Below are 14,599 nucleotides of genomic sequence, written 5' to 3' on the forward strand. Positions count from 1 at the left end.
ATACTAAAACTTGAAATGCATTGACCCGTCTTTACTAGAAAAAGAAAGACAAATTGGCAAAGTTAACTTTTTAACGATCAACTAAAAGTGAAACTTAGATCCTCCTTATACAAAACAGGCTGTAGAATTATATGTTCTATCTAATAAATGATGAAATATGAGAAGTTTTATTAGGAGATCCACTTGTGGGAGTGAGCGTCCCTCATGCACATGGTCATTAATTAAGTCCTCTACTTGCAAAATACATTTTAAAATTCATCAGTGATACGGCCTCAGAGAGAGGGCTCAAAGCACCTTTCATTCTTTATACTATTATTTTCCATCTCACTGCCTTCCTGCAGCACTGCCACCTCCACTTCTCACAGCTATAAATACTTTATTCGACCTGCCATGTTCAAACGAAGGCATTGCGCAACCTTTAGTTAACAGGAAGCCACGTCTGAATAACAAAAATGTTTTCTTTCCTCACCTTAAAAGCTGTAACTTAGCTTAATGTCAAACTGAAACAGATATTCTTTAAACCACAGGTCGCCAAATTTGAGGTCTGACTCTATTGCGGGTCATAAATCATAAAGTGTGGTGTTTTAAAATAAGTCGATGATCACTTTTTAAGAAGTGGTTGTACTTTCTACTGCAGCAAAAAAAACAACTAAATTTAACACAATTTCAGTAAAGCATAAAAGTGTTTTAATAGCAGCAGATTGGTTGAACTTCACAGAAACATTCAGTGATATCAAGGCATAGTGTGACTGCTGCACCTCGTCAGTTTAGCTAAATAACCTCTTAACTTTATTCTAATGCAGAGCACAGTTTGCTATTTTTGCTGTTATTTTAATCTATTAGAATCTGAGTGTCTTATTTTTCAGAACTACATTTTTGTTCTTACACTTTACATTTTTTTTTATTTTCTTATTTTTACTGTTGTCGCCATCTTTGTCACTTTGCAGCTGTTGCACCTGAATTTCCCCAGTGAGGGACAATAAGGGATATTTCTATGCTGTCATATTTTAATACTTTCATATGTGTGTAAAATTGTTTTTGGCTTTTTTCTTCGTATAAAACTATTTGTCTACCTACCAAGAAACTCATTTAATTTGATTATCTTTATACTAGTTTTGTTACCATATGAGAAATGTTTAAGTTGGGAATTATATTTGTCATATGACAATAATAATAATAATAACTATTATTATTATTATTATTTGGAGTTGCATTCCACACAGACACAAAACATATTTTGTATTTTTCTTCCTATTTTACTTTACATTTGTTCTTTTATCTTATATTTCTTTTATGCATCTGTATAATTAATTATATTAAACACATTAAGATAGACATTTTTCAATATTTATATAAGACACAATCTGACTGAATTCCACAGTTGATCATAAAATAAATAAACTACCTTTTACATTATTCACTATGGCTTTAATTTCAACCCTCTGTTCAATGATTGTTAGTTATTCTGTGTTGCGATTGCAGCTTTCAAGGTAGACAGATGAAAGAAGCTCAAAACTCTGAGACTCCAAAGAGTCCAGTGATACTAAATATGTCATGACTGATTACAGTGAAAAAATTTTAAATATCAATACAGAGTTGATATTTTTTTACCTCAAGGTCCACATCATCTGTGTTAAATGATTGGCACTATTAACTTTGACGCCAGTGAGTTTATGGCAGTTACTGATCTTTGGTATAAAAATAAAGCAATCATGTGCCTCATTCACTTTCACATCTCTGTGAATGTTAGTCCAGTAACATCCCTTTTTATCTTTTAGCTGCTTGTTTCATGTTTTTGGGGGGAAAAAATACCTTTTTTTTCTAGCAGTCAGATTGCGATGTGCTTAACCCTCCTGTTATGTTCGTTTCTAGGGTACAGCAAAAATGTTCGTGGGTCAATTTGACCCAGGGAGTGTTTAATCATGCAATAGTGTCAGAAACCAAAAAATTCCTCCAAAACATTTTTGTATCTGATTATTAACTCCAATACTAACCATTTCAATCAATATTTGTGCAATGATGTTTTATTATTTCTCAGAAATTAAGGATCAATGACGACAACCTGCTCATTTACTCATTTGGACATAAAAAATGGAATTTAGATTTTTAATGTCCACTGAAAAAAACCTAGACACAAAAAAACAATAATTTCCTTGAAGTTGACCTTTGGTAAATTATTTTATATTATACTTTTTTTTTTTTACCAAAGGGTGATCTTTATAATTGAACTTGAGACACACATACTGTTCTGGGTCAAATTGACCCGCTGATTAAAATCAAGATAAATGAGTCATGCAGAGAGTATTTATGTTTTTCTCCACTTCTGCTGAGTGTCACTCAGAGTGGGTGGAGTTTGTCCACAGGAACAGAAAAGATTCCCGTCAAAGGTTGTGTGAACACCTGCTTTTTCACAGTTTCCTAGTGAAGTAAAGATAATAGTGAGAAAGTGGGCTTGTGTGTGTGTGGTTGCGTGTGTTTGTGTGTGAGTGTGTGTGTGGTGAAATATGGTTCATAACTGCAAGGAAACATATAGAATTGGACATTATAAAATCTTTTTTTGCACTTTAACCTGACTGCCAGGGTCAAATTGACCCGAACAGTATCGATGTAAAAAGTAGACCTAGGGTTTGGTACAAATGTGTAAAATGAATAAATTTTCAACTTATGTCTAGAGTGCACCTATTAAGACAAATAGAAAACGTTTCATGCAAAAAAAATGCTTCTATTTATTTTTTTTTAATTTGTAAATTTTAAAACGGGTCAATTTGACCCGGAACATAACAGGAGGGTTAAATCAGCTGAACTGAGGTTGCATCTAAACCATTTAGCATCTTTTCAGCTGAATTAAGACTATTTTGCACCACTGAATCCAAAAATGACATCCATTTTTCTCAATCAGGTCAGGTTTTAATTCTGATTTGATTTACAGAAATCCGATATTCTGACTGAATTGATGACATTTTTGCGACACCATCAGTTCATTTCCGTTAATATTTCTCATCCAAAAGAAGGTTTCAGGAGAAAAAAAATATTTTCTAACAGAGCGTATTAATTAAATGTTACAAACTTGGATTTCTGTAAATTCAGTAATAAACTCCTGTAAGGGTAAATTGTACATGCAAATTGAATATTACGTCTTCATTGTGCAACATGAACTTCCATTTCTTCGAGCGCCTCGTGTGTGTTCAGCAGCAATCAGCCATCATGGCTGCATCCCAAACTAATATGTAGGTTAGTTCAGAAAGTTGACCTGATTGAGCAAAATCAATGTGATTTCTGGATTCAGTGCATCAAAATTACCCCAAAACAGTTTTTTAAAAAACTCAATTTTTTGGCTGTTGACCAGTGTAATTACTGTTAATGCACCGTACTGTTTTTTCTCTCAGCTACTTCATTGAGTCAGTAGCTGAATAAAGTAGCTACTGCCTGATTAAAGTCAGTAGCTACTTATGACATTGATTATGACATTAATCAATGTCATACATTTCATTATGACACTGATTAATTTGAAATTTGAGAGGCCTTCACTTCACGTTGGTGCTAAAACGAAAGGCTTTGGTAAAAATTCATCTGCAATTGGATCTCCTTCCAGACAACAACCCTCCACTCAAAACATAAGCAAAGAATGAATAAAAAAAAACTGAACATTTCAAACTGTTTACAAGCCTTTAAACCACACGAGAGAATAAGGTAAGCTTGCTTCTGCAAGCTTTTGCAGCGGTGTTTTATTGCAAACAACTCTCAATAGGCTATTCAGAGTTTTATAGACAACATTTCAGCTGTGACTTACATTGCAGCCTTTATACCCGGCACCTTTCTGCAAACATGACTCATGCAGGGCACTTTTTGCTTTCTCCCATTTTAATTTCAGAGCAAGGATCTATTTGAATCAAATCTTCTGAGATCCTTTACAGATGCTGCCATCTAATCTTGTGGTTTTTCAGACTTTTCTTGGCAGCCGCTTTCTGTTTGTTGCTTCCTCGGTCTCTCAGTGCCCAGATAAACACCTCTAGCTCTCGCACACAGGAGGACGAGACAGCTTGTGCACAGTTACATATTTTCAATAAAAGTGTGCTCTGACAACATGACAGTCTTTGTCATTGTTCCTTGTGGGTAGGAGATTGGGTGTTTGTGTTTATCAAGCTTTGAGATGTTTGGTTTGCATTATCTGAAATTTGTTGAAAATGTAAAGCTCTACCTTTTGTTTGCTTTTTTTAGGATAAAGTTGAATGTGATTTTTGTTCAGATACGAAACTACACTGGTTGTATTCCATCACATTATGCTGTCTGATTCTGCCTGAAAATATTTTTTAGCAGGAAATACAGTATGTGATATACTATATAGTGATGTGTGTCATGAATGTACAGCTTATTTGCCTCTGAGATGTACTGTATTAATGATCCCCCAATTACTTCGGCTTGTTCACATCAGGTATTTTTTTTTACTTTTACTCCTCTCTAACACATTTTGGTGTGAGCTTGTTACTGCAGCTTCAAATCTACACCTGTATGGTCGAGTATGTCACTTTAAAAAAGTGAAGGCAAATTATTGATAGTCTTTGTCATGACTCTTTAGGGTTTTTGCTTCTTTCTGATTTATGATTTGAAGTGGAGATGGAAAAAAAAAGTGCTAATACACAATCTGGAAAAGTCTGTACTTGTCTGTAAATATCATCCAGGTCTGGTTAAGTATAGAGAAGTAAGAGAGTATGAAAAAATGTTTGAATATCCAAACTCTGTTACGTTTTACAACTAAGAGCTGTAACTATGTGTTCAACGATCTCTTATTTTTTAGTTTGATATCCATCCAACCATCCATCCATCCATAAATCCATAAATGTGTGGAAACACTGCTAACATCCTCGTCTTTGTTGCAGAAACCTGTCACACATTGGCAACTTGCTTTGTTACATTTTGAGAGCAACAGTCAGCAACTCCAGACCTTTATGCCTCTGTCCCACAACTTCTAGTTGCAACTATTCTCCAACATACCTGAATCAAAAGGCTGATTTATCTCCTTGGAATGATGGCATGTTTTGCAAAAGATTGGTAATTAACCATCCATTCGTTTCAGGTGAGTTGGAGCAGGTATGCATCCAAAAAGTTGCAGAGTTGTTGCACTTCAGGAATGGAGTTGCAGTCTGCTCTTTAACAAAAATGCCCATAGTGAATCAAATGACTGGATGATGGTTGTTATGCATTGGCATATAATTCACCTAATAAGGAATCCCCTTCAGTATTGTTAGGAACAGTTATGACTTCAGCAGGAGAAAGTAATAGTTGTTATTTTTGACCTGCTCTATCCTGAGGCATATGACAGCCTGACATTTTAGAGGTGTTAACAGAAGTAAAACAGAAGGAAAGTGTAGATTTATGTTTTCCTGCTCATTAGAAGGGTGTCTGATGTATTATTTCTCTGTAACAAAAATGGATCCTGTTTGATACCAACACTTAGTCTGAATTTACAGTTTGTTGATGGCATTGCTTCTTTTTTATCATTTAACACATCATTTATAATTTCCTCAACTCTTTTTCTTCTTTCAAATTGTCTGTTTTCCAGGTGTCAGTGGTACTTCAAGGCCAAGATGACCTCAGAGGACAAACGACGGACCGACTATCAGAATGGACTTGGTAAATCAATTTGCCCACCTCATAGTTTTGATTTTTAATTTGGATGGTTAATCTTTTGGTGAGACGCTGTGAAAGGACATCTGCCTGGTGAGGATTTAGCTTTCTGTGATGTGCCACTGCGGTCTGCCAGTAAACAGAAAGCAAAAGAGCTGAGAGACATTCAGTGAGTCACATTTAGTATCTAGCCACCTGCTCTTTTCTTTGCATTCAATATGCAAGGAGCATGGATCGCTTCCCATGTGGATCTGGTCCTCTGCATAGTAAGTTCATGTATGACAGAGTTCAAAATGGGATTTTTTTTCAAGGAAGAAATGCTTTTTTCTTCAAGTGCTGCAGGAAATGATTTATTCTTAACTTGCATTTACTACTATTTTCTTTTTCTTTAAAACACAACTTTTTATTGCTGCCACCAAGAGTGGCTTGCAAAAGTATTCATAGTTCTTGAACTTTACTACAAAGTAGCTAAGATTTGGAAGTAAATTAAAGCACAATTTTATTCATCTGCCTCTACTGCAATACCCCTAAATAAAATCCAGTAGAAAAAACTCATTTAGAAGTCAAAGATGAATCCAAGTAACACACCTGACAGGTCAAGGATAAAGTTGTGAGGAAGTTTGAAGTTGGTCTTGATTATGAAATAATCTCAGAAGCTCTTAAAAATTCACAGAAAACAGTTTTAAGATACATAAAATGTTTCCCACTTTATTTTCCAAATGCTTCTGGTAAAGAAAAAAATTAAACCCAGCGTTTTACTTTATTAAAAAATATATATTTAAACATACTTATATATACAGTATATATATATACATATATATATCTTTTTTTTACATATTTGTTAAATCTATGTCAAGACGGTATGATTTGTACCACTCCCAGTCAATTACAACCAATGAAAGCCCAGTAGAAGGTCTTAGCGCTGTCAATTATGCCCATGTATGCACTGCTAAATATACTAATGGCAGACAAACAACTTGCCATTCCAGGAAAACTGTTCATCAGTAGCTATGCTAACTAGCTTTGGCATTCACGACACACTCTGTCAGGTATAAGCTGTAGCGTAGCACAGAGTCAGGGAGCGTGTCTGATCAGTTCGTACTTGAGGGTGATTGACAGCGCTAGGACAATCCTCCTGCCTCTGATTGGTTGTTTCTGACTGAGTGGTATATATCTGTAGTTAGCACTGGGAGAAGGCAGAAATTTAGATTTTTTTTCCATAGATTATCTGTCTTATACCAAACTGTCACAACAAAATGATAGTTTTAGCAAATAAGTAAAAAAAATGTTTTATAGAAGTTAGATACCATAGCTTTAAACACTGTAGTTAAATCATGATTTAATTAGCTGGTTGAACAATGTCTGAAAATGAAATGTGTGATGTAATTGCCCACCTACCAGGACACGGTTGGTGTCCACCTAAACCAACAAGAGGATTATTCAGAGAAGCAGCCTAGAAATCATGGCAGGTCCAGCTGCAGAAATACACAGCTGCGGTGGGAAAATGCATCAACACGACACCAATTACCTGTTTAAGACACAACAAACCTGGCCTTTATGGATGAATGGCAAAAAGACATCAATAGTTGAAAGAAAGACTGAAGATGATGCGCTTAAAGTCATGCAGGAGACATGGCAAACGTGGAGAAATGAGACAAAAATCTAACTTTTTTACCTACAACTAGAATGGACATTTCCACTCCTGAGGACGTGTGTTTTAGATGTTCCCCTACTTAAACACAGCTGAATCAAATGGACAGGTAATTAGCAGGCTGCTGCAGAACCTGGTGGGAGGCTTAGGAGATAAGTGAGCTACTTGATTCAGGAGGGCTGTTGCAGAAACAAATCTTAACACCCAGGATACAAGCTCTCAAGGAGCGCACGCCAAATATGTTGTAGTGAAAGATGGAAGTCGATGCTTGTAATTTTCTTCAAGAACAGCAGTGAAGTTGGTCAGAGGTGACGGGAAGATGAATTCGGTTCAACACAAGATAAGAAGAATCCTTAAGAAAAATCTGCTATAAAAGACATAAGAGTGTCTTGATGCTCCCTTTCTTCAGAACCATGGTCCTAAACAAAAAATGCTGCAATGAAGCAGGTTAAAATCTGGTTTCTCCAACTCCATTTCTCCAGGACATCCAATTTTATATATGTTATATAACACCCTTGAATTTAAAAGAAGCTTATTATGCTTACTTGAACAGGTTAGGTCAGGTCTGTGAGCTTTACAAACCAAGACAATGAGATTTTTGTCCGTTCAGTTCTGGGGGGGGGGGGTTAGCTGTTTTAGGGCCTCTTGTCGCTTTACATCCAAATAAGTTGCTGCTGGCCACGACCACTAACTCAACATTTACATTCGCACATGAAAATGGCTGCAAACAGATGTGCAATTATACAACCGTACATCTTTGAAAAGCAGAAGTGGGGCCTCCTGCACAACCAACAAGAATGCAGCAAGTTGTTTCTGGATGGTAAACAGAGCACTTGTCTTTGCCAGCAGCCAGCAATACACCATGTTCCAAGTTATTACGCAAATTGGATTTAAGTGTCATAAAGATAAAATTTTTTGTTGTGCTATTAAATTTATTGATGGTATTGTGTACCAGGGCTCTTTGAAGGAGGTGGTGGAGTTATTTTTTGGGCCAAAATCATGGGGGGAGACCCCCTCAGAGTCCCTGAAGGTGTGAAAATGACCTCAGCAAAGTACACTGCTCAAAAAAATAAAGGGAACACTTAAACAGGTGTTTAACACTTAAAGTGTTCCCTTTATTTTTTTGAGCAGTATATATGGACTTTCTGACTGATCACTTTCTTTCTTTCATGATTCAAAAAGAAGAGCCATACCTTCTGTTGCAAAATCATCTTCATGACATGGTGCATGACAATGCACCATCTCATGCTGCAAGGAATACCACTGTGTCATTGGCTGCAATGGGCATAAAATGGAAGAAACTCATGGTGCGGTCACCATCCTCCTCTGACCTCAACCCTTTTGAGAACCTTTGGAGTTTCCTCAAGCAGAAGATGTGAGGGTGGAATGCAGTTCATATCAAACCAGCAGCTCTGGGAAGATTTTCTGACATCCTGCAAAGAAATTCCAGCAGAAACTTTCCACAAACTCACAAGTTCAATGGAAGCAAGAATTGTGCAGGTGACATTAAAGAAGGGGTTCAATGTTAACATGTAACTCGGTCTGTTAAGATGTTTTTGATTGAAATAGCTTTTGATTTTAAGTGACCACTTAATGCTGCACATTCAAAGAATGACCGTTTGCAGTTCTTTATAATCCATAAAATGTTTAGAAAATCTGCTGTGCATAATAATTTGGAACAATGCATTTGAGTTTTTTATTTTTGAAAAAAATACTGTTCTCATGGGGAGCTTTGTGATTTATACTGTAATAGTTCATGACTTGAAAATTGTACTGACCATCATTTGCATTGACCATTTAAAAAAATCTGAGAAAATATCACTTGCATAATAATTTGGAACACGGTGTAAAAGTTGCTGACCAAATGTGCTGGAGTTCCACTTGGGTTGCTAGATAACAGGGCAATGCCTGCTGATTTGTAACATTACATTCAGAAGGTTTTTGAAATAGCTCATTTTCCAAACATGAATGTATTACCACAAAATGACTTGATGTTTTTGTCTTTTAAGCGATTGAGCTGTTTTTAGAAGCAGTATAACCCAATGGAAAACATGAAATGTCCACATTAGATCTTTAAAGACCAAAAATTTAATATTCAGGCTGTAGATTGTTTCCATCCAACTGAGCTTGAACTATTTTATTCTCCTTTTGCTTAGAGTAATATTTATTTCACATTTCCAACTGTGATTACATTGAAATCACACGTTTCAGATTTTTATTTGAAAAAAAGGGTAAGAATTATTGCTTCATAACGCAGTCAAGCCCTTTTGTGAGCCCAATTTTACTTTCCTCATTTTTTAAAGTTACTGTGAATAACAAATCATTACAGTTATGCAAAACTTTGTGTTTGATCCATGGAATCCCAATAAAGAACATTGATGTGTGTTGTAAAGCAACAAAATTTTAAAGGTCTTAAGGGTACGAATGCTTTTTTAATTCAATATGTGTTTGAGAGTAGAGAGAAGGGTAAAAATAGGAGCAAAGTCAGAGAAGGGAAAAACACAAGGTTAAAGATACAAAGAAAAGGGTAACTTGTTTCAAAGTCAGCACATCACAGAACAAAGAGGAATGGGGAATATTTTAAGATTTGAGGCCAGAGAGCAAGGGACTTAAAAAACAGCAAGAAAAAAAATGTCAACTAAATTTTTTGCTGTACCACAGAGGTTTCATTTTTCAAAATAATTCACACTTTTTTAAAAAAAAAGATAGCATGTCTCTCAACTGCCCCTAGTTGAGATTGAGTGCAACGTTGATGCAGATGCTTTAAGAGAAACTCGGGAGCTTGTGAGATTTTTCTCCATGCGCCTGATTGTTGTTTTTAGTTTGTTGATACTGTATTGATCCCTAAAAGGAGAACAACAACAACTTCTTTCAAGGGCCTGCTCTCCTGTGGGAGGTTGGGGTCAAGGCCTGAACAGCAGCAGGCAGTAAAAAAAATTTACCTGTTTGCTCAAGGACACTTCATCAGGGCGGCTTGTTGATTGAAACAAAGTGAAAAACTTGTGCCAAGTTAAATGACTGGCTCAGCGCTCAGGGTGCTGCCCTGCTGCTTTTCAGCAAAAAGACCTGTGCTCTGAAGAGGAGAAGATATTGAACAGTGTACTGTAGCTGGAGCCCCTGCCTCTCCTGATCAATAGCAATGGTTAAATGTGTCTCTTTGTGTCTGAAATGTTTCTCTCAAGAGTGGCTAAGTCATCGTTTAGTTTCATACCATGATCCCATAGTTCATAAAGGCAAAATTAGATATTGAAAATATATAATTCTACTTCGCCTTTTCCCCAACAGTCCCTTTTCCAGGAATAAAGACATATGTGGACCCCGACACATACGAGGATCCCACGCAGGCCGTCCATGAATTCACTAAAGAAATTGACCCGTCCAGGATCCGCATTGAGAGGGTGATCGGAGCAGGTACAAGCACACGCCTACACGCGCTTCACACTCATCTGACGCTACGTTTCTGAATCACATCGACCATGTGGGCAGAAGAGTACCATTTCACACCTGCTGTAATAACAATAGATTCAAACATTCACAGAGATTATCATCTCTCTTCCACTGATAACAAACCCAACAAACTTCCCGCTATTTCAACGTAAGAGACAGAAGTTTTAGTCATATCCTCACCGCACACTGTTGGGGTATTAACACTTTAATAGACTTAAGGAACAAAAATGTGTTGGGATTTATTTAAGCCTCCTTTTTTTATACCTGCAAGAAAAAAATGTGATAAAGTTTAACTAATCAGAGAAGTTGATAGTGGAGATTAGATGGGAACTGCAACACTGCCCCCAGGTGGCAGACTTTGCTCTCAGCTCACAGTTTTGATTTTGTTATTATTATGCCTTGTTCTTTTGCCATTTGTCTGAGATTGGCTCTTTATGGTGGACAAAAACAACAATGACTGATTTAGGTTTCCCGGGGTTCAGATACTCCTGAAGTGACACACCAAAAGAATTTCAGGGATCTAAATTTATTTGTACAATCATCTCATCTTGAATGTGAACAAAGTAAAGGAGATTTTTGTATATTTCAGGAGAAACAGGCTTAGGCCATCCCTATTTCCTGGACTGGAGACGCTACAGTGAAGCTTTCTACAACAGGGGTGTCCCAACTTTCTAATTTTCAAAACTAAAATCACCAAGACGTTGTTGTTTTTTGTTTATTTTTTTACCTACTCCTCAATAAACTAAGCATGAGCTATTTTCATTAAATAAATAAGTTTTGTTTTGTTTTTTTCTGTAAGAATGGGGTTGTAGATCCAAAACTGAAAAAGACATTTAATTTATTCTCAGCAATAAAAACAGAATCTAGATCAGTCTGCCTCTGAAAACAAGTTTTAATTTAAAAAGCATAATTTAATCTGTTCTTGAACTGTGATCCAGATGCCGCACAAAATCAGTCCACAGGCAGCAAATGGCCCACAGGCCCTACTTTTAGCACCCTTGGTCTACAAAAAGGGACAAAGCAGGACGGATTTGTTGAGGAAGCGTAGCAAGATGCTGCAGATCTTCTATACGTTTAGAGCATCATGTCTTCTGCAATCATCTGCTGGGGCAGCAGCATCAGAATCAGGAACCTAAAAAGGCCCAACAACAAAGGCTGGTTCTGTTCTGGCTCTGTTCTGGGGATGACTGTGTAACCTCTGGACATGATGATGCAAAGGATTTTACATACAATCAAGACATTTATGCATCCTCCTCATGAGACTGTCATAGAAAAACAGTGTCTTCAGTCAGAGGCTTCTTCAAATGCTCTGTAGTACAGACTGCTACAGGAGATCCTTTCTGCACACAGCCATCAGCAAGAATTAATATAATTAACAAAAACTCTTTATATCTCTTTAGGATCATTGCAGTATGTTTTAATCAAATTTGAATCACTGCTTTATTTATTTATAAAGTAAATGTAATTCAACCCCAGTTACATTTCGGTGCCTTATAATTTACAATTAGATGATGCAATAATTTAACAATACGTTTACAAAGAATGGGTTAATAGTACAACTGAAAGGAAAGTTGAGAAAATAAAAACCAGTTAAAATTCAGTGTGTCCAGCATTTTGTTTTAAATGTTCAAAGTACTGAGCATTATGTGCTCATTGATTTCTGGAGGACACAAAGGAGACATAAATAGATAAAATAAGACCTAAATAAATAAATAAACTTTGGCGCTGATGCAGCTTCTCAATCAGCTTAAATTTATATTCATAGAAAACATTGAAAGAGAGCTTCAAAGCCCCTGGTGGTGCCACTGGGTTTAGATTAAAGTCAAGTTCAGGCAAAATAATTCAGTGTAATCACCTTTGAAATGCTGGAAACATGATGGGGTGTGTGTGTGTGTGTGTGTGTGTGTGTGTGTGTGTGTGTGTGTGTGTGTGTGTGGGCGTGTGTGCGCGCGTGTGTGATCGTGTTTTGCAGGTGAATTTGGCGAGGTGTGCAGCGGCCGCTTGAGAACGGCGGGCAAAAAGGAGATTGCGGTGGCAATAAAGACGCTGAAAGGAGGTTACGTTGAACGTCAACGGCGGGACTTCCTGCGGGAGGCGTCGATCATGGGCCAGTTTGATCATCCCAACATCATCAGACTGGAAGGAGTGGTCACAAAAAGTAAGAGGGTGTTAATACATTACACATGAGAAATAAAGAGAATTGTTTCCACTACTTCTGGGGTTCATCTTGACTTTAAGGAGCAGATCAATAGCTTTGTGCAACAGTTTCATCCATTTCTATTTCTATTTCAGTGCACAGCCCTAGAAGAATATCTTCTCACTTTGAGATTTTTCACATTTAGCCACATTATAATTACAAACTACATCAAATAACTCAAATTTGCATCAGTTTTTCTTTTTAAAAGATCTAAATCAGTCAAAATGGATGGAGTACATGGACACATGTTAAAGAAGCAGCTGATAGATAACTTGTTGTTTTGTATGAAAGACAATAAAACAATAACTCAGTTTCTTCAAAGTGACTGCCAACAACTAGACTATAAAAACCATCATTTTGATTTTTGTTCACTTATATGGAATTTTACAAACAAAAACGAATAATTAATTAAGCAACTTTTCTTCAAGCAATATTTGTCTGAGGCAAACGAATGCCGTGTTTGCTTTTCTTTTATTCGACGTATCTGGTTTTCTGTACATCTGTGTATCTGACATGCATGGCTATGTAAATCTATGTTTCCATTGTTTGTTTTAGGAAGAAATGTCTTGTAATCTGAAAAGATGTGCGAGAAAACAATGAGAAAGTGAGAAGGTGCAGTGGGGGAGGAGCTGGAAACTTGGTAACGAGCTTTGTTTTATGGGACTCACCAGGCGCAACATATGGTTGTATTTACAGGGGGTGTATAAACTGAGACATCACTGTGAATATAAATGTGTCCCCTGAAGGGTTTCTGCCTTTCTCTGCATGCAGATAGAGGACAGACTTCAGCTCTGACCCTCCTGATGACGACTCCACTGATAAAGGCTTGTAAAGCCAAAGATTGCCAATATTAAATTAGAGCGGCTCAATGCTGATATTCCAACAATAGACTTAAATGTGGTTCTGATAATCTATTATCTTGAATAGGACTGAGTGGGGAAGAAAATCCCTCCATGCGGCAATATAATTATATAATGTGATTATTATGGTGAAAGACATATGCTGAAGGTTGACGCTTAAATCTTTAACAACTTTAATTTACTTAATTAGAGTTGTAAAGTTCGCCAATTTCCTAAAAGGTCATAATTTAGTTTTAAAAACCTGAACATTGTCTCCTCAGTTCACAGAATATTTTCCTGCAAGTTTGAATGTAATCGAGATGTTTTGGGGTTTTTTGGCCAACATGAGGCAGGACTGTTTGTTGTTTTTGGTTAGCTGGGGTTTTGCTCTGAAACTCTTCAATACTATTGTTTCTTGGTCTCTCTTTCTTATTGTTGAGTAATTGATACCGACCTTTAGGTGTTGCTTTGACTTCACTGGAGATTTAATAGACAAGTTTTTGAATCATTTTTGTACAGTCAATCGTTGTTCCATGTTTTTCCCCCCCCATTTGTTCTTAATAGTTCTCAACCTTAGAAACTGCTCTGCAACTTTTTCTGGACTGATTGTGTTCAGTAAATATTTCTCTACTATGTATTGATATTTATTGTATTATAAAAAATGTCATATCATGATTAGAAATTGGGAAAATAGTAAATTGTCTGTCAGTCAAGTCATAGTTGCACAATTACCTAAAAATATGGAAATACATATTAAATACTTTTTATGATCACTTTTGCTATTGTCACAACAAATACCATAAAATATTATTAAATTGTAAGTTTATGTCATCCAGCAAC

General features: G+C 36.5%; 1 protein-coding gene across 1 annotated transcript in view; it reads left to right on the forward strand.

Annotated features, from left to right (window-relative positions):
* Positions 1–14,599, forward strand: part of LOC102217539 (ephrin type-A receptor 6-like) — a 186,882-nt gene that overhangs the window by 157,539 nt on the left and 14,744 nt on the right. The window contains exons 9-11 of the mRNA XM_023337586.1: positions 5,561–5,631; positions 10,562–10,687; positions 12,696–12,881. Of these exons, the coding sequence (XP_023193354.1) occupies positions 5,561–5,631; positions 10,562–10,687; positions 12,696–12,881 (383 nt within the window). The remainder of the gene's footprint in view (positions 1–5,560; positions 5,632–10,561; positions 10,688–12,695; positions 12,882–14,599) is intronic.

Source organism: Xiphophorus maculatus, chromosome 7, assembly GCF_002775205.1.
Source record: "Xiphophorus maculatus strain JP 163 A chromosome 7, X_maculatus-5.0-male, whole genome shotgun sequence".
Taxonomy (NCBI): domain Eukaryota; kingdom Metazoa; phylum Chordata; class Actinopteri; order Cyprinodontiformes; family Poeciliidae; genus Xiphophorus; species Xiphophorus maculatus.